This window comes from Phacochoerus africanus, chromosome 11 (genome assembly GCF_016906955.1).
Source record: "Phacochoerus africanus isolate WHEZ1 chromosome 11, ROS_Pafr_v1, whole genome shotgun sequence".
Taxonomy (NCBI): domain Eukaryota; kingdom Metazoa; phylum Chordata; class Mammalia; order Artiodactyla; family Suidae; genus Phacochoerus; species Phacochoerus africanus.
Genome location: NC_062554.1, coordinates 12,355,504 through 12,380,468, shown reverse-complemented (window position 1 = coordinate 12,380,468; position 24,965 = coordinate 12,355,504). Strand labels below are relative to the sequence as shown.

General features: G+C 44.6%; 1 protein-coding gene across 1 annotated transcript in view; it reads left to right on the top strand.

Annotated features, from left to right (window-relative positions):
• Nucleotides 1–24,965, top strand: part of GAB2 (GRB2 associated binding protein 2) — a 185,293-nt gene that overhangs the window by 121,525 nt on the left and 38,803 nt on the right. Inside the window, exon 2 of the mRNA XM_047752509.1 lies at nt 4,782–5,082. Coding sequence (XP_047608465.1) covers nt 4,782–5,082 — 301 coding nt within the window. The remainder of the gene's footprint in view (nt 1–4,781; nt 5,083–24,965) is intronic.

Below are 24,965 nucleotides of genomic sequence, written 5' to 3'. Positions count from 1 at the left end.
GTGTGTGTTCATGCATGCACCTGCACACCAGTGATTTGGAGACAGCTCTTTCTGTAGAGACAAACACTGAAGGAGACACATCTTCTGAAGCACAAGCCTCAGAACTTTAAACAGATGCACCTGCAGCCCCGACACTTGCCCCCACCTGGTGCCCCTGCCTCATGCACACCCACTGTCACAGAGTTCTGTAAGCACTGGCCTGGGCAAGATTTTAGGTGACTCTAAGTAAATAGTACTTCTACTTATTTTCCTAGCTCTATCCTATACCTGAATCCTCATTTTAGTCTAAGGCTTATAAGGTGCTAGTTATATCCCCAAGACCTGCTAGATTCTGTAAGGAGTTCATGTAAGGAAGTGATTCATTAATTAATGTATATTTAGTGATAGTCACCTATGTGTCAGGCATTATGCTGAACACTGAAATGCAGCCTGGGATAAAAAGAACCAATCTCTGCTCTCATGGGCGTTTACACTCTGGGAGGTGGGTAGAATCAACAAAAATGTAGTATTTTAGGTGATGTGAGGGCTAGTGAGACCAGCACAGCAGAGTGAGGGGGCAAGAGAGTGTGGGAGTTGGATGGTTCAAAACAACCTGTCCAGCAGTATGTCATTTGAATGGGGACTTGAAGGAAAGAATAAGCGAAGGGAACATCTTGGGGGAGGAGTATTCCAGGCGGAGGGAACAACTGGAGCAAAGACCTTTCGGCAGGAGTGTGTGGCCAGTGTCGCTAGAGCAGAATAGGCAGGGTGGAAAGTAGCAAGAGATGAGATGACAGGTGGGCTGAGGGAACTGTCCTATCAGTCAGGCCCATTGGCCATTGGGAGGACCTTGAGCCTGACCCTAAGTGAGATGGAAAGCCAGTGGAGCCTTGGTGCAGAGAAGTGACATGCTCTGATCTCCATCGGCTTCCGTGTTGAGAGTAGCGTGCAGGATGAAAGTGTAGAAGCAGGAACATGGCACAATGATGGACTCAACCAATTGAATAACAGTGGAGGTGCAGAGAAGTGACCGGGTCGTAGGTGCATTTTGAACTCTTTGAACCTGTAGGGTTTGCTGCTGAGTCAGACATGGAATGGGAAAGAAAAGAGTCGACAGTGACACCAGGATCTTTGGTCTGAGCAACCAGAAGGCTGGAGCTGCTCTTAACTGAGATGGGAAAGACTGGGGGAAGGACAGGTTTGGAGGTTATCAAGTGCTCGTTTCCGAGCACAATACATTTGAGATGTCTATTAGTGAAGGCTTGGATGTAAGACTCTGGAGTTCAATAGATGGCTCTGGGGAGTTCCCATTGTGGCTCAATGCATTAAGGATCTGGCATTACTGCAACTACGGCTTAGGTTTGCAACGGGGGCTAGGATCTGATCCCTAGCCCGGGAACTCCATATGCCTCAGTGCAACAAAAAAATAGATAAATTAAACTTGCAATTCCTGTTGTAGCTCAGTAGGTTAAGAATCTGACTAGCATTCGTGAGGATGCAGGTTTGATCCCTGGCTTTTCTCAGTGGGTTAAGGATCTGGCGTTGCCACAAGCTGTGGCATAGGTCACAGATGTGGCTCAGATCTGGCATTGCTGTAGTTGTGGTATAGGCAGTTCCAAGTCAACCTCTAGCCTGGGAACTTCCATATGCTGCAGGTACAGCCCTGAAAAGATGACTCCCTCCTCCAAAAAAAAAAAAAAAGATGGGTCTGGGCTAGAGATATAAATTTGGGGATTACAGCAATTAGATGTCTTTTAAAGCTATGAAATGAAATAACTTAGGAAGTGGGTATAGAAAGAGATGAGAAAGATATAAGAAAAAGATTGTATATGTATGTGTGGGTCACTTTGCTGTACAGCAGAAATTGACACCGACATTGTAAGTCAACTCTAATTTTTTAAAAAATTTAGAAAGAGTCTGATGGAGTTCCCGTCGTGGCTCAGTGGTTAACGAATCTGACTAAGAACCATGAGGTTGTGGGTTTGATCCCTGGCCTTGCTCAGTGGGTTAAGGATCCGGGGTTGCCGTGAGCTGTGGTGTAGTTCGCAGACCCAGCTCAGATCGCCCGTTGCTGTGGCTGTGGTGTAGGCCGGCGGCTACAGCTCCGATTAGACCCCTAGCCTGGGAACCTCCATATGCCGCGAGAGTGACCCAAGAAATGGCAAAAAAAGACCAAAAAAAAAAAGAAAAGAAAAAGAAAGTCTGAGAACTGAGCATTGGGGCATTCCAGCATTTAGAGGTCAGGGAGATGACAAGGAACTAGCACTGGAGACTGAAAAAGAGAGGACAAGGAGACAGAAGGAAAATTGAGAGCGAGCACTGATGCCAGAGAAGAAAGTGCTTCAAAAAGGGTGGAATAATAAACTGTTATCAGATGTTGCTGAGAGATCAAGTGAAATCCAAAAGTTGCTTTAGCAGCATGGAAGACTCTAAGAGCTCTATTGAGTTATTTTAGTGTGTGTGTGTGTGTGTGTGTGTGTGTGTGTGTGTGTGTGTGTGTGTGTCGGGGGAAGGGCAGCCTAATTAGATTGCTTCCAAAAACAAGAGGAGAGGAACAAAGATTACTATGGTGGAAAAGTCTTTGAGCTTTTACTTATAAAGAGGAGCAGAAAACTGGGCCACAGTTGGAAGAGGATCAAGTCAGGCTTGTAAATTTTTTTTTTTTTTTTTTTGGTCTTTTTAGGACCGCACCCATAGCACACGGAGGTTCCCAGGCTACGGGTCGAATCAGAGCTGTTGCTGCTGGCCTGTGCTAATGCCAGATCTGAGCCGCATCTGCGACCTACACCACAGCTCACGGCAATGCTGGATCCTTAACCCACTGAGTGGGGCCAGGGATCAAACCCACAACCTCAAGGTTCCCAGTCAGATTCGTTTCCACTGTGCCACAGTGGGAACTCCATGGCATTTATTTATTTATTTATTTATTTATTTCTGAGATGGAGAAGTTGGTGTCCTGATGAGAATACTCCTAGTAGGGGGAGGAAATGCAGTGATTCCAGAGATAAAGTGATGTCCCCAGGGGGGTGAGAGGGGATGCTCAAGTGGAAGGAGGGTGGCCCTGGACTGGACAAACGGCCCATGCTCCCTGTAACAGATTGCTCAGCTACAGAGGCCGGCAGGTGGGTACATTTGGTGGTGGAGCGTGGAGCATGTGTACATTCGCTGTTACTTTCTCATACTTTGTCTTACCAAAGAGTGGAGGTGCTGGGGGTTTCAAGAGAGAGAATTTCGAAGACTCCTGCCAAAGAGCAAGAGAAAATCATGCATGAGGTAAATGTGGCAGGACTGTGGGCAGCATGAGGGCTCACTTGAACTTAAAGTGAGAGCCCCAGCACAATTGCATGACTTTCTCCAGCTACACACAGCTGAGCGGGAACCAGCAGAGGAGGTAAACCATTAGACTTAGCCCGGGGTTGTGGTTTCCTGGATAAATGAGAGGAACGCAGAAAGAAGCAAGGAAGTGATGGTTGTGATGGATCACAGCAGCAAGGTGAGTAGCAAGGGAAGTGAGGACAGGACTAGAAGGTGAGAGTGCAGCGTGGCAGGAGTAGTGGAAAAGAGGTTCCAGAGGCAACTAAAGAATAGTAATGACAATCTGATCCTTTGCACTTGTGCTGCTTTTGTGTGTGTTTGCATGATAAAAACCCTATGAGGTAGGTAGGTAGGCAGGTGGTGTGATTCTCATTCTGTAGATCCAAAGAAGTGTGATTTTTAGATGAAGTCATTTACAAGTCAGTGGTAAAGCAGACACTCAACCCAAGGCTCTCTCTTACATGGCATGTCTTTTTACCACTTTGTGTTGCATCTGCCTACAGGTTATTCAGTCTCGTTGAAGAGACAGGATGTGGAAGACAACATGAGGGAATATGTAATCAAGTGTTAAATTCTGTAGTATCCAATGATGTAAGAAGGTTATTCATTCAGTAATATGTGTTGAATGCTTAGTATGTGCAGGCTTCTGTTATAAGTATTAGGGAACAAGATGGGCGGGGATGGGGGGGAGTCCTGAAGTTAGGTGCTCCTGAATTTTAGAAGGCTTTCTATTTGATTCTTCCAAGGCATCATAAATTGGTAAAAAGCAGAATGTACTGAGTGTTAGGAAATTTGTTTCTTGGTGTTCCCTTCATGGCTCAGTGGTTAATGAACCTGACAAGGATCCATGAGGATGCGGGTTCGATCCCTGGCCTCGCTCATTGGGTTAAGGATTTGGTGTTGCTGTGAGCTGCGGTGTGCGTTGCAGACATGGCTTGGATCCCACGTTGCTGTGGCTCTGGCGTAGACCAGCAGCTGTAGCTCCCATTGGACCCGTAGCCTAGAAACCTCCATATGCCTTGGATATGGCCCTAAAAAGCAAAAAAGATAAAGACATTTGTTTCTCTGTTACTTGCAGTGTGTGACATTGTAGCTTCAACACACCGTGTCTTAGTGGGGGACTATATTCATTAATGGACATGTTACGGCTTTGCAAGTTCCACCGTTTCTAAAAGTCCTAGCCTAATGAAATAATTGCTCTGAAGTGTTTTAGTCCTTATCTGACTTGGTGATCTAAAAAGGGGGAATGCCCATCTCATTTCATAGTGATAAGACCTTGTTTCCATAGTGAAATGCTGCACTAACATGCAATCTACAGTCATTCTCCGACTTTGAAATGCTAGGGGAAAATGAAAGGGAAAGAGAGGCCATATTCAGCCCGCAGGAGCAGCAGTCCCCATCCCCAACCTCGTGATACCTGAGAACCTGTGAAAAGCTTTGAGGTCACTAATGAGCGTCCCCCCCTCTTCTTACTCCTTCCTGTTCAGGCCTGGAAGAAACGCTGGTTTATCCTGAGGAGTGGCCGGATGAGCGGGGACCCAGATGTTCTGGAATACTACAAGAATGACCACTCCAAGAAGCCCTTGCGGATCATCAACCTGAACTTCTGCGAGCAGGTGGATGCAGGCCTGACCTTCAACAAGAAGGAGCTGCAGGATAGTTTTGTGTTCGACATCAAGACCAGTGAGCGCACCTTCTACCTGGTGGCCGAGACAGAGGAGGACATGAATAAGTGGGTCCAGAGCATCTGCCAGATCTGCGGCTTCAACCAGGCTGAGGAGAGCACAGGTACGGGGGCAAACACACACCTCTCTCGGGGGCTTCCTGGGAGAGGCTGGGCAGTTGGGGCTAAGAGGAAGGCCTTTGGATTCCTTGAGTGGGGAGAGCAGGCTGGAACTAAAGGCTCTCCTCTGGGGCAGAGGATTAACAGGCAAAGGGGTAAGAGGTGAAGGGGTTGGCCAAATATTAGAGGGCCCCCTGGCCCGCATTATGCTCAGGTCGGAAATGCAGATAGGCGAGGTTGTGATGGAGCTCACAGTGCTTGGTGGTGTTTTCTCGGGGGTTCCTCCACACCACCCCAGTGCTCAGGCCTGCACCTGCCCCCACTTCCCTCAGCCCGCTAGCGCTCTGCACCCAGAGGGCAGCTGGCTCCTGAATCCCTTCTCTGATCCATCTCTGTCTGTGCTAACCCATCAACTTCAGACCATCCTGAGCAGTTACACTTGCCTTTTTTTTTTTTTTTTTTAAATTGGTGATGGGGTGGTTTGGGAGCTTTTGTGATTATTCTTGATGTATCATCCATTGCTCATTCTGTTCACTTGGGAGGGGACAGGCAAGAGGGGGAAATAGTGATTTATGTTTGGATTTTGTTAACCTTCCTTCACAAAAAGAGTAACTCAGTGTTTTGAAATGAGTTTTAAATTGCAGAAATGCTCTTTGATATTTGTTTGAGCTCATCTCCAACTCTGGGATGATTGAAGAGCAGTGTTTTTTAGAGAAAGGTGGAGAGCCTAAATTAGTAGTTCTTAAACCTGGTTACACATCAGAATCAAAGAGGAGCATATTTTAAATGTTCGTGCTGAGGACCCACAGGAAATCAGTTAACTAAGAATCTCAGGAGTGGGACCTAGGTATTTAAAAGCTTTATTCTGGGAGTTCCCATTGTGACTTAGCGGTAACGAACCTGTCTAGTTTCCATGAGGACGTGGGTTTGATCCCTGGCCTCATTCAATGGGTTAAGGATCTAACATTGCTGAAGGCTGTGGTGTAGGTCACAGACCCGGCTTGGGATCTCTAGTTGTTGTGGCTGTGGAGTAGACCGGCAGCTGCAGCTCTGATTTGACCCCTAGCCTGGGTGCAGCCCTTTGAAAAAAAAAAAAAAAAAAAAAAGCTTCATTCTGAGTAGTAAGAGTCCGGGGGCTCAGCATCCATTTCCTGTAACTTTGAAGGCCGCATACAATCTGTTGCATAGTCCTGTTTTTTAAGTTTTTTAACAACCCTTTAAAAACATACAAACCCTTCCCAGCAACATCAGCCTCATCTGGGAACTGGTTAGAAATTCAAAGTCTTGGGCCCCACCCCAGACTTACTGAATCAGAAACTGAGGGTGGGGCCAGCAGGCTGTGTTTTAACCAACATGCCAGCTGATTCCGATTCACAGTTAAGATCCAGAACCACTGGTGTAGGCTCCCGCACCTCAGAGTGGGGTTTGTGGACCAGCAACACCCACCGCGCCTAGGAACTTGTTAGAAAGGCAGAAGACGTCCACTCAGGCTTACAGAATCAGAATCTGCACACTTGAAAAACTTTTTCTTCTGAAGTCATGTTAGATTCACAGAAGCGATGCAGAAATTGTATAGCACGTTCCCACATAGCTTTTCCCTCTGCTTTTCCTAATGTTAACATCTAACTTCACCAGGGTGCAGATGTCAAAAGTGAGCAGTCGACATGGATTATTCCAGTCCTGTTAACTACAGAGTGTTGAGATTTCACCTGTTTTTCACTGGTGTCTGGTTTGTTCAGAGTTCCATCCAGGATGGGATATTAGAGTTGGTGGTTATGACTCCAGGTCTCCTCCAGTTTGTGACAGCAGTTCCTCCGTCTGTCTCATCTTGGTTGACTTTGGCACTCTTAAAGCATACGGTTTAGGCATTTTATAGAGCGTCCCTCCATTTGGATTTGTCTGATGTTTTCTCATGATTCGATTGAAGTTATGGGTTTGGGGGAGACTCCCACAGAGGTGATAGGCCTTTCTCTGCATCTTGTATCAGGGAGCACATGATGTCAGTATGTCTTTGTACTGGTCACGTTAACCTTGATCAGTAGGTTAGGGTGGTAATGTGCCAGCTTCTACCACTGTAAAGCCATTATCTTTGCTTTTGTAATTAACACTTTGGAGGAAATATTTCATTTATGTGCACATATTCGATTTCTCCTTCAACCTTTGTCCACTAATTTTAGCATTCATCAGTGGATCATGTTGGCAACAGTTAACTGCTGTGGTATTCTAATGGTAATTTTCTATTTCCCTCAGAATCCCCATTTTATTAAGGTCCCTAGGTGATCTGCATGCATGTTAAAATTTGAGAAGCACTGGACGGGATTATTCATTCCTGATGGGTCATCAGAATCACCCTAAAAACTTTTAACCTTTAATGTATAGGTAGTGATTCACTACATCTGGCTGAGGGCTGAGGAATCACTAGTTTTAAGAAGCTCCTTCTACAGAATGGAAGAAATTATTTCCAAGTTATATCTTCACACAGTCTAGTGTCTAGAATATAAAAATCTAGCAACTCAATAACAACAACAAAAGACAACTTGGTTTAAAATGGGGAAAGGATCTGAATAGACATTTCTCTAGAGAAGATAAATGACCAATAAGCCCATAAAAAGATGTTGAACATCGCTAATCATTGGGGAAATGCAAAACAAATCCACAGTGAGATACTACTTCCTACCCACTAGGATGGCTGGAATCACAATATGGACAATGGCAAGTGCTGGCAAGGATGTGGAGAAACATACATCGCTCACACCTCATAGATTGCTGGTAGAAATGTAAAGAGGTATAGCTATTGCAGAAAATGGCAATTTTTCAAAAAGCTAAACCTGTAACCCAGCACCTCCCCTCCTAGACACAAGAGAAAGGAAAACATATGTTCACACACACCAAATTTTTTTAAGATTTTTATTTTTTCTATTACAGTTAATGTATAGTGTTCTGTCCATTTCTGCTGTACAGCAAAGCGACACTCTGTTTCTCACATTATCCTCCATCAGGTTCCATCACACGTGACTAGATATAGTTCCCTGTGCTGTACAGCAGGATCTCATTGCTTATCCAGGCCAAATGCAATAGTTTGCATCTGCTAACCCCAAACTCCCAGTCCATCCCACTCCCTCTCTCTCCCCCTTGGCAACCGCAAGTCTGTTCTCCAAGTCCATGAGTTTCTTTTCTGTAGGTAGGTTCATTTGTGCCATATATTAGATTCCAGACATAAATGATATCATGTGGTATTTGTCTTTCTTTCTAACTTACATCACCTAGTGTGAGAGTCTCTAGTTCCATCCATGTTGCTGCAAATGGCTTTATTTTGTTCTTTTTATGGCTGAGTAGTATTCCATTGTGTATATATACTACATCTTCTTAATCCATTCATCTATTGATGGACATTTAGGTTGTTTCCATATCTTGGCTATTGTGAATAGTGCTACAGTGAACATAGGGGTGCGTGTTTCTTTTTCAATGAAGGTTTGTCCGGATATATGCACAGCAGTGGGATTGCTGGATCATATGGTAGTTCTGTATTTAGTTTTCTGAGGTACTTCCATACTGTTTTCCATAGTGGTTATACACATAAACATTTATACACAGAAGTTCATAGCAGCGTTATTCATAATAACTAAAATGTGGACACAATCCAAAAGTCCATTAATGAATAAACAAGATACAGCGTGTGTGTATGTGTGTGTGTGTGTATTATTCAGCCATAAAAAGGAATGAAATGTTGATATGCTTTACAGCATGGTTGAACCTTTGAAACATTATGCTAAATGAAAGAAGACACAGAGAATTCCATAGCTTATAATTACATTTTTCTAAAATGTCCAGAATAGGCAAATCCAGAGATAGGAGGTAGATTGTTGGTTGAGAGTAGGGGCATGGGGGAGTTTCTGCTGTGGCAAAGCGGAAACGAATCCGACTAATATCCATGAGGATTCGAGTTTGATCTCTGGCCTTGCTCCTGGGTTGGGGAGCTGGCATTACCATGAGCTGTGGTATAGGTCGCAGATGTGGCTTGGATCCCAATGCGTTGCTGTGGCGTAGGCTGGCAGCTGCAGCTCCAATTCAACCCCTAGCCTGGGAACTTCCATATGCCATGGGTGTGGCCCTAAAAAGCAAAAAAGAAGAAAAAAAGAGCGAGAGCGAGGGAGAAAGAGAGAGAGAGAGTGGGGGCATGGGGAATGAATGTTAATGGGTATAGACTTTGTTTTGGGTGATAAAAATGTTCTAAAATTAGATGGTGGTGATGGTTGTATAATTTTGTGAATATTCTAAAAGCTACTGAATTTTGCACTTTAAAATGATGGCATTGATGGCATGTAAATTTTATCTGTGTTGTCTTTTTTAAGTTCCTCAGCTGATTCTGATAACCAGCCAGATTTGGGACCCCCTTGGAGTTAGGGCCAGCTTCATGGACATGTGACTTGTGCATTATCACAGGGCCCCAGGCTTAACCCCACTTGGTTTAACACTCTGTTACTGCCATCTTGAAGTTCTTAATTTTTTAAATTACCATTTGTGTGTATGCCTGATAAGTTTTAAGATCTACTCTCTTAGCAACTTTCAAATATACATTTGTTGCAATCTTCTTACCTATAGTCACCATGCTATATGTTACATCCCTAGGACTTAACTCATTTTATAACTGGGAGTTCGTACCCTTTGACCTTCACCCATTTCTCCCACCCCCACCCCTGGAAAGTGCCTGTCTATTCTCTACTTCTTTGAGTTTGGTTTGTTTTTCTCTGTCTGACTTATTTTACTTAGCGTACTGGCCTCCTGGTTCATCCATGTTGTCACAAATGGTATGATTACCTTCTTTTTTTATGGCTGAATTTTAAATATATGTTTTAATCACATTTTCTTTATCCATTCATTCTTCAGTGGACGTTTAGGTTGTTTCCATATTGTGGTTATTGTAACTAATGCTGCAGGGAACCTGAGCGGGCATGTATCTCTTCTGGATGGTGATTTCAGTCCTTTGGGTATATACCCAGAAGTGAAATTGCTGGATCATGGGGTAGTTCTATTTTCACTTTTTTGCGTAACCTCCATACTGCTTTGCATAGTAGCTGTGCCAGTTGGTATTCCCAACAGTGCCCACAGGTTCTCTTTTCTCCACATCCGTGCTCACACTTATCTCTTTCTTTTTGATAATAGCCACTTCGCATATATGATGTGATATCTCATTGTGGTTTTGATTTGATTTGCGTTTCCCTGATGTTTAATGATGTTGACCACATTTTCAGTTATCTATTGACCATTTAAATATCTTCTTGGAAAAATGTCTATTCAGATCCTTTGCCCCTTTTGTTCCCTTTTTTTAAATTAGAGTTGATTTACAATGTTCTCTCATTTTTTGCTGTACTGCAAACTGACCTTTGCCCTTTTTAAAATAGGGTTATTTGATTTTTTGCTGTGCAGTTTTATGAGTTCCTCATGTATTTTGGATATTACCACTTTACTGAGGATATGAGGTTTGCAGATATTTTCCCCCACTCCTTAAATTGCCTTTTCATTATGTTGATTGCTCTCCAGAAACCTTTTATTTTAATGTAGTCTCATGTGTTTATTTTTGTTTTTCTTGCTTATGCTTTTGGTGTCATATCCAAAAAAGTCATTGCCTAGACCAATGTCAAAGAACCTTTCCTCTGTGTTTTCTTTTAGGATTATTATGGCTTCAGGCCTTACATTTAAGTCTTTAATGCATTTCTAGTTAATTTTTGTGCATTGTGTAAGATAGGGCTCCAATTTCATTCTTTTGCATGTGAATATCCAGTTTTCCCAACACCATTTATGAAGAGATTTTTATCCATTGAATATTTTTGGATCCCTTGTCAAATGTTGCCCATATATTGAGGCTCTCTATGTTGCTCCATTAATCTGTGGATCTGTTTTTGTGCCAATGCCATAGTGTTTTGATACCTGTAGCTTTGTAATATATTTTGCCATCAAGAAGTGTGATCCAGGAGTTCCCGTCGTGGCTCAGTGGTTAACAGATCTGACTAGAAACCATGAGGTTGTGGGTTTGATCCCTGCCCTTGCTCAGTGGGTTAAGGATCCGGCGTTGCCGTGAGCTGTGGTGTAGGTTGCAGACGTGGCTCGGATCCCACGTTGCTGTGGCTCTGGCATACGCCGGGGACTACAGCTCCGATTGGACCCCTAGCCTGGGAACCTCCATATGCCATGGGAGCAGCCCAAGAAATGGCAAAAAAAAAAAAAAAGAAGAAGAAAGAAAAAAAAAGTGTGATCCATCCACCTTTATTTTCTTTCTCCAGATTGCTTTGGCTATTTGAGATCTTTTGTGATTCCATTTGAATTTTATGATTTTTTTTTTCTCTTGCTGAAAAAAAAAAGCCATTGGAATTTTGATAGGGATTGGACTGAATCCATAGATGGTTTGCGGCAATATGGACATTTTAACAACGTGAACTTTTCAAATCCATGAACACAAGATATCTTTCCGTTTATTTGTGTTGAAGTTCTTAGTTTTTGAACAAAAGGTCCACATATTCACTTTGTACTGGGTTCTGCAAGTCAAATGGCCAATTGTGCCTGGACTAGATGTCCTGCCCTAGGAATTCTGTGATCTTCCTTAAGGAAGGATTATGAGCCCCCATTTTACTCCTAAGTTCTTCTGAAAAATCTTTGCTTCCCATGTGGAATTTTCTGTTTTCCCCAAATCTTTGTTGTTATAGGCTGTATGTATTTTGTTTTGGTTTTTAATTTTATTTTGTTCCTGCTAAAGAAATAAAATGCTCAGGCCAAAAAAAGAACAAAAAAAAAAAAAAAGAAAAGAAAAGAAAAAAGGGTGGGGGGAGAAAGTAAGAAAGGAAAAAAAGCAGGAGAAAAAAGCCCATAGACCCCCTAGTCTCAAAGCTTTCATAAATGTGAGAAATATGTCCAAGGAATACTTCAGCTTTTTTTGGAAATAGACTAAATTGAGGGGGAAAGCAAGCAGAAAGCAAATTGCTTTTAAATGAATTATTTCCTTGTGGGGTTTTCTTGGAGATGTCACTACCAAGAAAAACATATCCTTGAGTGGTAGCAAAAATTACTTGGTGGAAATATCTTTTTTAAAAAAAAAAATCACATTATGTAAAAAATAGTTATTGTCTGAATCCTTACTTTCACTATATAGAATTTAAGTACAATTCAGGAGTTCCCGTTGTGGCATAGCGGAAACAAATCCAACTAGGAACCAAGAGGTTGCAAGTTTGATCCCTGGCCTCGCTCAGCGGGTTAAGGATCCAGTGTTGCCATGAGCTGTAGTGTAGGTCACGACACGGCTCAGACTGGTGTTGCTGTGGCTGTGGTGTAGGCTGGCAGCTGTAGCTCCAATTCGACCCCTAGCCTGAGAACCTCCATATGCTGTGGGTGTGGCCCTAAAAAGCGGGGGAAAAAAATTTACGTACAATTCAAATACAGATATATAAAACTACATTATCTGGGCTTGCTTTCTTTGGTCAGTGGATTCATTTGTTGCTTCAAACGTTGCTCGTTCACTCATTCCTTCAGCACACCTTTATGGAGACTTAGTCTTGGGCAGTCCCTGTCGTAATTAGTAAGGCTGCACGCTACCCAGGCGAACACTAGAGTTCCAGCCCTCAGACGTCATCGTCTAGTGTAGGGGACAGACATAGCACCAGCCAGTCCCAGGGAAGTGCTATCACCGAGGCATCGCCCCGGATGGAGGCACCAGCCCAGGTACCACCAGCTCAGGGAGGGAAGACAAGGAGGGAGAAGTATTAAGAGGGTGACAAATGATCAAATCAGTATTTTTCAACAGCTTTGTCTATTAAGTAATGCATTCCCTTTAACCTCTAACGTCTTTTTTTAAGGGAGGATTTTATTAGATGTCTAGTGGCTAATTACCAGAGCGAAGGTATTAGTTGTCTATGATAGAGGGTTAGGATTCTTTGTGAGAGCTTTCTGATGAAGACAATAGGCTTTTCTTCCCTTTGATAGGAGAATCGGTGATGTTATAAGATTCAGCCAAATAATGGGTTATATTTTAATTTAGAAGCGTTCTTTGAAGTGTATGATATCGATACAGCCCTCAGGTGATTTACTAATCGCCCAAGTCTGTTTCTTTTACCTGAGAGTCAGGATCTGAGGAAAAGTGGGAAAGAAGTTAACATTTGACTGTCTACTTGGCGCTTAAGTTGTTTATCTCATTTAATCACTTTTATCAACTGTGTTTCTATGTTTTTGCTAATAAGCAAGCAGAGTCCTGTTTGTTCCTTGCCTAGCACTCCGGGGACGAGAGCTCGTCTCTGCCTTGGCTGGGTTCGGATGGGCTACCCAGCCCCAGGCAGCCCAGGACTCTCCCTTCGGACAGCGCTGCTCTCCCTGAGCTGGGCCTGTTGAGGACAAGCCAGTCACGTGGGTGTGAGCGTCGGCACCTGTCTCATGGGAGGCGGGTCCTCTGCTAGCGTCCTCACCCTCAGTGGCCGTGGAAGAATGAGAGCTCTGTGCGGAGCATCCACACCATGCAAAGTAGGGACTTTCTGCTAATTCCCCCCCCCCCCCGAAAGTTCTCAGTAATCCTTTGAGATGGCAACAATGTCGATTCGAGGTCACAGCTAGAAAATGACAGGGCTGGGATTCTAGACTGAAACCCAGGTCTACCTTGGCTTTTTTTTTTTTTTGTCTTTTTGCCGTTTCTTGGGCCGCTCCTGGGATCCAAGCCTTGTCTGCAACCTACACCACAGCTCACGGCAATGCCAGATCCTTAATCCACTGAGCAAGGCCAAGGATCGAACCCACAACCTCATGGTTCCTAGTCGGATTCGTTAACCACTGAGCCATGACGGGAACTCCTGCCTTTGCTTTATAGTATGCTCTCTCTCTGTCCCAGTCCTCCTGGAAGAGGACCATCTGCCAGAAACCAAGCCCGGCTATTTTTGCACCTGTGGACACCTTGTGTGATATTGGAAGTTCTCCCTGACCCCATCCACTCAGGTCCAGTAAGTGGCTCAGGTTTCCCTCCTCACCACCTCCTATGACTCCGAATCCTTGGGCAGAACTCTTCCAAGAATTTAGTAACTTCTAGAGCTCTAATCCAGGCGTCAGGCTCTGTCGGTGAATCCATAGGCTGGGGGCGAGGATGCCTGAGCTCAGGTAACTCTGGAAGAGTGTGAACAAGTCCCTTGATGAGGTTTCAGTTTTCTTCCTTCAGATAGAGAGAAAGTCCTTATCTCACCCAGTGGTTCTGCTTCTGTGTGGGTTCATCAACACAGACCTCGACCCCGGCAGCCCCTCGAGTTTCCTGTCTCCCAAAGGAACATTGTGTTCGACATAAAGGCATCCCCCAAAAGCGTGAGTGCTCATCTCTGCTTGCTGTTGGTCCTGTAACGATCTCTTCCCATGGGGAACCTCCCGCAAGCAGATACTCCTTTCTCTTTTATTATTATTATTATTTTTTGAGTTGTAATAGGACCTGTTTTTTAAAAAGAAAGAGAAAAAACAAATAACTTGTGTTTCTCACTTTCAGCTGGAAGAGCTTCTATGGCAGATGGCATCTTTTTTTCATTCTTCTTGCCATCCCCAGCTTCTTCCTTTTGCTGCCACTCTCCAGTTCCTCACACATCCCAGCCAGAAAGGCCTAGGATAAAACCTGTCTAGGATCCAGACCAGACCAGGAGGGACACTGGGTCTGAATACCGACACAAGGTTAAAGGAAAGCCTCCTGACAGAGGACTCTTTCCAAAAGGCAAACCAGGGATGACGCTCGGAAAGAAAACGCGACTCTGAGAATGAATATCAAGATTTCATATCATGTGTGTGGAGTCTGCTTGTTGTTCATTTGTTTAGAGTGTGTGTGTGTGTACACGTGCACAAGCAACAGTGAGAACCCCATCTTCCTTTGGGGATCAGAATAGCCTTCAGTCCTCCGGGGCAAGGAGCAGAAAGCTGCCCTGAGCTGTGTTTACGAGCAGCCGGGTCCAAGTGCTCTCATTTGTGGCCCAGTTGTGGGCAGCTGTCCCTGACCCGCTGTACCACACACGAAAAGGCAGCAGCTCCTAGCACAGAGCTTGCATGAATTATTCATGGGCTCAGGAGCCATCCTCTGTTAGGAAAGCCCTCACCCCTTTGAGTCCTCTGAGCTGAGGGCTTCTTCTTCCCCGTTGTCACCCTCTCTCCTCTATTCCGTAACTGGTCCAGGGCCTGCGCAGCCGCTCGCTCTCACGTGCATGCTGGAAGGTGTGCTAGCTGGTCTCGAGCCCCAGCCCTGCTATTTATTTGCTCTGCAATGTTGAATAAGGACCTCTTATCTCTTTGAGGTGTTATCATCCAAAGTGGAGATGGTGCTCCCTCTCTCGCAGAGGGCTTGGGAGGAAGCTGGGGAAATGTAGAGGCGCACGATGTGAGCAGTGGCTGCTTGTTTCCCAGCTCTCTGTGTCACTCTTGTGGTGAAAATGGTGATCTTTATATCTGTAGGTCAAGATGAACAGGATATGATTTAAGTATCTTGTGTTTTTAGAGAACTTTTCAGTCTACAAAACACTTATGCAGTCTCTTTTGAGGATGAAGAAACAAAATAAGATAGACAGGGCTGCTAGCATTATTCCTACAGGCAAGCAAGGAAGCTCAGGTCTAAAGGCACTACCCTTGCCAGAAAGCAGTGTTGCCAGGTCGAGAATCCCAGGCTTTTAGCTCCATCGTGGGGCTAAGTGCTCTAACTCCTTTTCATTTATCTGAACCCCCTTTCACAGACCTGTTTACTGTGGCAACTTGTAAATCACAAAATAGCCAGCAAGGAAGAGGAGCGAGAAGTTGATAAGTCACTGAGAACTAAACATTTGGAAAGTCAAGTGCTGTCTGTACATTAATATTAATCTCTGAGGGCTAAATTAGCAAGATAACATGATCCGTCTCAGAGCAGCCAACTACTGTGAAGTAGAGCTCGGGGAGTTTAAGTCACCAGAACCCTGTTTGTAATTCTTAAAGATTTTGAAATAAGGCCAGAGCCGCCTCCATATCCTGTCTGTTATTGTAGCTTTTTCCTTCTCAAACTCCCTGGCAGGAATGTCACAGTGGTCGCATGACTAACTCTATGCAAAGACAAGGTCCCTGAGTTCCAACCAACTGTTCTTTATCTGTTCCCCATCTTTTCTGTATGAAAATTTGGGGAAAGACTGCCTTCCCTTAAATATTCTGTAAACATTTGAACTTCTAGTAATTCATGAATTTCCCCGGGAACTCAAGAGCAGAATTATTCCAAGTCCTGGGGTCAAACGATACCCATAGGAGTGCTTTGGGGGAAATGTTATCGGGGTCTTCAAACAGCTCCTTCCTCTCCAGAGAGAATGATTGGTGCCTTCAAGGTCAGGATCCGTTACTCCAGCTGGACTTCTGAGAGCGGGGAGGGCTGCGGTGGAGCCGGGTGGTCCATTCCAGTGCCTTCGGGTGACCTGGTCCTTCTCCCCTGACTAATGAGTGGGAGAACCAGAGGAGAAGCAGGGTTTGGGGGGAGTGGAGGAGGGTGGGGAGGAAAGAGACCTCAGCCTTTCTCTCATTCCTGGGAGGCCTTTTCCTCCTTTCTTCCCTGCACTACCATTTTTTTTAACTGAGTTCAGATCTCTCGACTCCTCTGGGGGACCCTTGTTGGAAGCTTAGAGCAAATGTGGAGGTGATAACGTGGCTTCTCCCCAGGCCGGCACAGGTCCCCTGAGGAGCCAAGAGCAGAGTGGAGCCTGACCCGGGCCCCAGCCCAGAGGCGGAGGCTGTGGGCTGAATCACCCACCCTTCTTTTCCCACTGAGACAATGAGGAAAATAAACATCCAAACCAGTTTCCAAACAGATCTGAAATCCTCACGCCTTAAAAAAAAAAAAAATAACCCTGAAGTATCAGACCTTCCTCCTCGATCTTTTGGTGGTTTGTTGTTGTTTCTGTCTGCAGCTGGGTCTGGTCACCCTGAGAGTAGGCTTTGAGTTGGGACATGAACTCCATAAAGTCCCCACAGACACTTTGGCTTTATCCTAGACCAGGCTCAGGCCCTGCAGCAAAGTCCAGACCCTCTGGAGGAGGAAGGGGAGACAGGAGGAAACCTGACCCTCTCCTCTTCATTCTAAGCCTTGATCCTCCTTCCTGCTTTCCCTTGTATACCAGGCACTCCTCCTCACCTCCAACCCCCCGCCCCCTGCCGCCAGCCAGCATAGACTCAGTCTAGTGTTACCTGCCAACCCCACAGGCTGTTAGAAATGAGAGTGTTTCATCGAAGCTCCTCAAGACCAGAAGCTTTGGATAGCTCCCAAACAGCCCATAAGATGCTCCCCCTTTTTTGTTTTTTGAGTGCTTCTTATTATCTCTGTGAAGAAAAGTAATAAATCATTGTTGAATTGGTCCCAGACCAGATTCCAAAGCCCAGTGAAACTCTCATTTTTTGCTAAAGATAGAATTAGGACTTTGAATTTAGCGGTAAGGTCACCTTGAACCTCTGAAGCTGGTTTTTCTTTCTTTCGTTCGTTCGTTCGTTCTTTTTCTTTCTTTTGTTCTTGTTTTTTGGGGTTTTTTTAGGGCCGCACCTGCAGCATATGGAAGTTCCCAGGCTAGGGGTTGAATTGAATTGAGCTGCCAGCCTATGTCACAGCCACAGCAACTTGGAATCCACAGCTCATGGCAACACCAGATCCTTAACCCACTGAGCAAGGCCAGGGATTAAATCCGCATTCTTAGGTACTAGTCTGGTTCGTTACTGCTGAGCTACAGTGGGAACTCCTGAAGCTGTTGGTTTTGATAAACCATTTCGTTATGTAGAGTTCTACATAGGACTCTGAACTCTGCAGAATCAGTGGGTATGCTCATCTTTATCTAGAATCTGAATTGGGAGTCAAAGTTCTGAGTTTTGGTGTTTTTTTTTTTTTTTTTTTTGACTGCACCCATGGGATATGGAAGTTTCCAGGCCAGGGAGTGAATCAGAGCCACAGCTACAGCAATGCCAGATCCTTCAACCCACTGTGCTGGGCCTGGGATTGAACCCGTACCTCTGCAGTGACCTGAGCCACTGCAGTGTGATTCTTAACCTACTGCACCATTGTGGGAACTTCCCAACGTCCTGGTTTTTAATTTCAGTTTTGTCACGGATTCATTGTGTAAATCTTGGTCTCAACAGTAAACTAGGAGTTTGGGGACCAGTGATTTTCAAACTTTGGTTTTTTTTCATTGCTTGTTAACTAAATCTTAAGCGGAACATAGTGTGTGAAACAGGTGAGTGGGAGCTGCTTTGAACATCGCAGGGGATGGAGTCCAGCAGGGCAAGCTCGAGCTGGACGCAGATGGCCTGGCCCTCCTTCTCACCCAGGGTGGCCTGGGACGGCTGGAGCACAGCGTGGAAATACTGGTCTGCAGCAGATACTTCAAAACAGGCACCCACAGACCAGTGCTGAGCTATGAAAAATTGCCTCAAATCACAACAAAAAAGGAAAAACAGGAGGAAGATAGAGTCAGTTTTCATAAAGCCAAATGTAGTCAGATTTTAAAACCTCCCTTCATCCAGACATTCTCTTTGCATGGGTGTGCACATTTGTTAAAGTGTTCTTGTGTGTCTGTGTGTGTGTGTGTAGTGACAGTCATAGGAAATAATAGTTTTTCCATATTTGACACAATTAAAAATTGTGAGCCCTGTGTGTCGGTTTTTAAGGTGCACATACAAACAAAGAGGCAGTGTTTTCATTCCTCTGTAAAATGGGAGAATCTTGGAAACAGTGACCTAGAGGTTTTGCTGCTGTCAAGGCCACCTGATTCCTAGCCGCTGCTTCTGTACCCATGGCCAGAGGCCCTTGGACTCTACTTTCAAGTTGACGCCCACCCTGCACCCCAGCATAGAGTCAGGGCTCTGGGATCCCCCATCCTTTCTGCTCAGTTCTGACCCTCATCCTGTGGGCGAGCTCGGGTCAGCCCTGGGACTTTGCCGACTCTTCCCATTCTTGAGTCATCCCCGTTAACTTGACTGTCGTCTCACATTCCACCCAGGACTGGACCCTCTTCTGCTTCTGTTTAGTCCCCCTCAGAGACCACAGTCTTACCCAAACCCTTAAGTGGGTGTCTGGAGCCCCACTACCCAGTGGCTGACTTCTGAGCAGCCAGTGGTCTGTCTGCCTGAATTTCTGAAGAAAAATCCATCTCTGCTTTCCCTAAACATGCTTCCTCCTCTTGGATGCTGCTGCCCACATCTCTGGGTGATGCCCAGTTTCTGTGTCTGTGTTCACTCATTCAGCACATTGAGTACCTGCTTTTGCCAGGTCTTGTTCTGGGGACCTGTGCCAGAGAAGAGCGAAAGCCATGGCCCCACGCTTAGTGACCTCATGCGCTTTGTCAGATCCTCCAGTTGAGGTTCCTTCTGCCCACACTAGTGACCTGCCTGCCACCTCTGTGTGCAGTTCTAGGATCTGGGGACTTCAGTTTTCATCAAGATTTGCCTGCTTTTAACTGAACCACTCCTGGCTATGTGCCAAGATATAGCTAGCACATTAAAAAAAAAATTGAGGTTAACCTCAAGTGTGAAAAGAAAAAAGTTTTTTTTTTCAATTTCTGAATTTCATTTCAGTATCAAGCCCTTACCTGGCTAGTGACAGAAATGAAAGTTTTAAACAACTGAGGTCGAAACTGATCCATATAGGATTTTCTCAGGTATTTCAGGTTTTTTCCTCTCTCTCTCTTTTTACATAAATGGAAATAAATATACCAGATATTTATTTTTCTCCCACTTTATCAAAATGTAATCGACACAACTGTATACATATAAACTGTACATTATGATGATGTGATATGTGCATTCATTGTAAAATGATTCCCACAATCCAGTTAATGTATGCACAGCCTCAAAATTCAGCTTTCTCTTGCTTTGTGCAGGGGCTGCTACTCGAGTTCCCAGAAGGTTAGGGACCTGGAAGTAGTTCATTGAGGCTAAAGCACAAAGTGTGGGAATGGGGAGAGATGTGTGAGAGACCTGGGGATGAGAACATGACCCTTTTGTCTGTCTTCACATTTGTATCACTGGTAGCTTCCCAGCAACATTCAAATGAGTGATTTAGTTACAGTGTTTGCTTATAACTTTGTAAATAGTTACAGTCATACAGAAGTACAGTTTCAAAAATTCCAACTTATTTCCAAACATTGTTGCTTTGAGAAATCCACTGTTGAGAAGGGAAAAATAGAAGCTTCTAACACATTCTAACCTTATTAACAAGACATAGGGTCTAAAATTTTTTACATTGAAACAAGGGTATACAATGAAAAACGACAACAGAAGGCAAAGAGAAACTCAAAGCGGATGATGTTCTAACTGGTCTGAAGAGACAAGATATGTCAGTGACCTAAACTTTATTTTCCACATCTATCATGTATTTATTGTTTGCCTTTATTCCCCACCTCTTCACTCCTTTTGTGGAGGAGGTGATGAACAGATTCTTCATGGATGGGGGTCATAATAGCCAAAAACTCAGCTAAGACAGAGGAGTAGATTTCATAGACTGAGGACATTCTAGAATTCGACTGGTACCCATGAGGATGCAGGTTTGATCCCTGGCCTTGCTCAGTGGGTTAAGGATCTGGTATTGCCATGAGTTGTGGTGTAAGTTGCAGAGGCAGCTTGGATCCAGCATTGATGTAGCTGTGGTGTAGGCCAGCAGCTATAACTCTGATTTGACCCCTAGGCTGGGAACCTCCACATGCCGTGGGTGCAGCCCTAAAAAGACCAAAAAAAAAAAAAAGGGTATAGTTGATTTATAGTTTTGTGCCAATATCTTCTATACAGCAGAGTGATCCAGTCATTCATATATATATACATTCCCTTTCTTACATTATCTTCCGTCATGGTCTATCGCCAAGTACAATATGTGTTCTCGAAGGGCCCTCAGAGAGTGTTTAGTTCCAAACTCATCAGATGACAAAGTGTCTGGAGGTCAAGAGAGGGGAAGCAACTTTCTCAAGATCACACAGCTAACTGGCAAGGCCAGAACAGAAACTCAGGTTTCGTCTTGCGCTTGTATAAGGCCATATGATTTATAAAGTGCATAAGTGTGCATGCACACACAGGTTCAGAAGTCAGTTTAATACAAAAAGCAAAGAGCACAGGTCTTGAAATCATATAAATGCATGAATCCACTGATGAGTTCAGTCTTGACATGGTCTTGGACGAGTAAGTTTACTTTGCTGAACCTCAATTTCTATATGACCAAAATAGAGACAAGACATTTTTCACAAGATGATTGTGAAATTTATATAAGAATCCACTTAAGGCATATAAGCATCGTGCTTAGTACATGATAAACACACTTTAACTACCTGTTAAGTGAGTGGCTAGTAAGTGATTGGGGCCTTCTGTGTGAGCTTCACAACAGGCCCTTGTGTATGTGTACTATGCTCCTCTCAGCTCCCCCAAACCTAAACATCCTAAATAACACTTTTCTGTTTTGCCTGAACTCAAAAACATTTTTACTGTGTGTGATAAACATGTTTATCAAATAGACCTTGCTGACTTTCCTGATTTGAGATGCATTAATTTATTGAGGTGCTCAAAAACTATTCTCTTAAAATATACTCCTCCTCCTCATAAAAGCTAGTATTTACATAGAGCTTACTGTATATGAGGCAGTGTTTTAAGCACTTCAAGATCTCAACTCATATAATTTTATGAGGTAGATACCTATTATTATTCCCATTTTACAGATGAGGAAACTGAAACACAGAGAAGTTCAGTAACTTTCCCTACTTCAGTCAACTAGTAAGTAGAGAAGCTGGGATTCAAACCCACAGAGCCTGGCTCCAGAATACATGTTCTTGGGAGTTGCTGTCATGGCTCAGTGGTTAACGAATCCGACTAGGAACCATGAGGTTGCGGGTGCGATCCCTGGCCTTGCTCAGTGGGTTAAGGATCCGGCATTGCTGTGAGCTCTGGTGTAGGTTGCAGACACGGCTTGGATCCCGCATTGCTGTGGCTCTGGCATAGGCCAATGGCTACAACTCCGATTCGACCCCTATCTGGGAACCTCCATATGCCGCAGGAGTGGCCTTAGAAATGGCAAAAAAAAAAAAAAAAAGAACACATGTTCTTAACTGTTAAGCCATACCCTGAGATTCTAGATACAGTTCCTTGCCTCCAGCTGTCATGATACCTGTTCGGGGTCTTGAGCATGTTCAGAGAGACCCGGGAATGACTCACGGCTGACTCTGCTCTTTTGTGATGACCTTCTCTGGCTTTGCTGTTGTAGCTGCTCTCCCTACATTCCTGTGGGAGGACATCACACGGGATTCCTGTTGCTTTTCATTTCAACCTAAGCCAACTTTTCTTGATTGACCTAAACCATAGCTTCAGCTTTCTCTGAATCCAGGACAGATGTTTTCATGCCCACTAGAGTCCATATAATTATAAACAGAGTTGCGAGGCCAGCTATGGGGTTTGGCTGTTGGTGGATACATTTTTCCCTCACATTCATCAGAGCATTGACCCTCTGGGCAAAGGTACCAAGGACCTAATTCTCAGGTGATTGGTGCTCTTGGCAGAAAAGGCTTTGGCCTGAGGTATCAGAGACCTAGGTTCTGATTCTGGGTCTGTGGTTAACTTGCAGGGTGAACCTGGGCCAGCCATTTGTTCATCAAGCCCTGTTTTAGATGCTGAGTATGTTAGTTCAGGTTCTCTGAGAGGCAGCTGTCAAGATGCATTTAGATGTGCAAGAGATTCATTGGGCTGGTTGCCTGTGAAGGATAATGGGAGGAAGCCAGAGAAGCGGGAAAAGCCCTCAGTGGGACACAGGACTGACACCGGTGGTGGAGAGAAGGAAGGAAGGCGGGTCAGTCCAGACTACAGTGCTGCTCTGCGGCAGGCTCAGCCAGGGCACTGGAAGTTCTCGAGCCAAGGTCTCCCAGTGAAGGAGTCCCACGTCTCATGGAACAGGCCTGAGTTGGTACTCCTACCATTCTTTGCCACAGGATGAGAACAGCCCATGGGAGTTGAGAGAGGCAGAGGGCCAGTCGGTCAGTTATGCTCCCCACATCAGGAGATCTGAAGGTCATGTAGTCACGGCCACCACGCTGAAGCATCAGTGATAAACAGAGCACGTGACGTTCAGATCCTTGAAGGATCTTATCAAGTGGGAAGAGATCAAAAACAAAATGTTTAAATAGTAGTAAAAAGAGTCTCCCTGAGGATGCGGGTTCAATCTCTGGCCTCGCTCAGCGGGTTAAGGATACGGTGTTGCTGTAAGCTACAGTGTCAGTGGTGGATGCAGCTCGGATCTGGCATTGCTGTAGCTGTGGTTTAGGCCGGCAGCTGCAGCTCCAATGCAACCCCTAGCCTGGGAACTTCCATATGCTGCAGGTGTGGCCCCCAAAAAGAGGAAAATAAGTGAGTGCTTTGATGAAAGAAGACAAGGCCGTGTGATAAGGAGTGACTAGAAAGGTCAGGTGAGCAGGAAAGGCCCCTCTGGGTCTTGATTTCTTTATTAGTCATATTAAAATAGTTTTCTTTGTTTCAGTTCCACTGGATATTTGTGTAGCACCTGTAATGTATATGTTTCTCATCTACCCTCACACAGAGCTGCGTAATAGAATGAGCTCTTGGCTTGGTGTGAAAAAGATTTGGGTTTGAATCCTGGTTGGGCATTTCCTAAGAGCTCTACAACATCAAGGCATTTTATTTCTCTGAGTATTCGTATCTTTGTGTGTTAAATGAATATGCCAACTTTTCCGGGGTGTTGTAAACGTCCGAGTTGTTGAGAGCAGCCTACGATTGGGGAAATACATGTATTTCTAATTCCTTTCACAATAGCATTGAAAAATACTTGAGAATCAATTTAGCAAAAGCCATGCAGAATCTCTATACAGAAAATGCCATTTGTGCACCTGTGATAGGGAAGAAGAATATGGTTCAGGATCAGGAGGGCCAGTCTGGTGTTTTGTCCCAAGCCTGTCAATACAGGTCAATTATGTTGTTCTCTTTCTTGCACCTTTTGATTCTGTATGCTGACCAGCACCTAGCCTGTTGCTTGTGCCCAAGGTATACTGAAATGAAAATGAGTATGGTTTCTTACAATAAAAGTGCTTTGATGAAAAAAAGACATGAGCTCTCCACACTGGCTTTTCTTGTGATTCGTCCTCTTGGCATAAGTGTGGGCTTCATTGGTCTTGGTTCCAGCTTCCTTCTGTGTCCCTAGTGGCAGTTTTATGTTAGATACCAGTATTTTGAGAGAGGACGTGATTGTGCAAACCAGAAGGAGAACTTCTAGTCTAGTTTAGGGCCTGGCAAACTTTCTACAGGGCCAGATAGTCAATACCTTAGGCTTTACCTCCTGTATGTTCTGTCATAAGTACTTAACTTTGCTGTTGTAGCATATAAACAGCCATAAACAGTATGTAAATGAATAGGGGTAAAACTTTATAAAAACAGGCAGTGGGCCAGATTGGACTTACGGTCCATCGTTTGCCTGCTACTTTCATAGGGTGCCTTGGCAGGCCTACTCAGAGACATGTCCACATGATTTAGCATGGCCTTGGTCAGTGGATTAAGGATCCAGTGTTGCTGTGAGCTGTGGTGTACATTGCAGATAAGACTCGAATCTGGCATTGCTGTGGCTGTGGTGTAGGCTGGCAGCTGTAGCTCTGATTCAACCCCTAGCCTGGAAACTTCCATATGTCACGGATGCGGCCCTAAAAAGACCCCTCCCCCCAAAAAAGGTGGACAATTATTTAAAAAACAAACAAAAGCTCTCCCCTTTAGACTCAAGTGAAAAACAGCCTAAGATTGCTGAGGCATCAAGATGCAAGGTTGGGAGATGAGTAGGGAAGCTACAGATATGAAGCCAGGAGATTATTGGGCCCCCAGGACTGGAGGCGATGGCTGAGAAAGAGCTGCTGGTGAGAAGTTGGGTCCTGCCAAACTC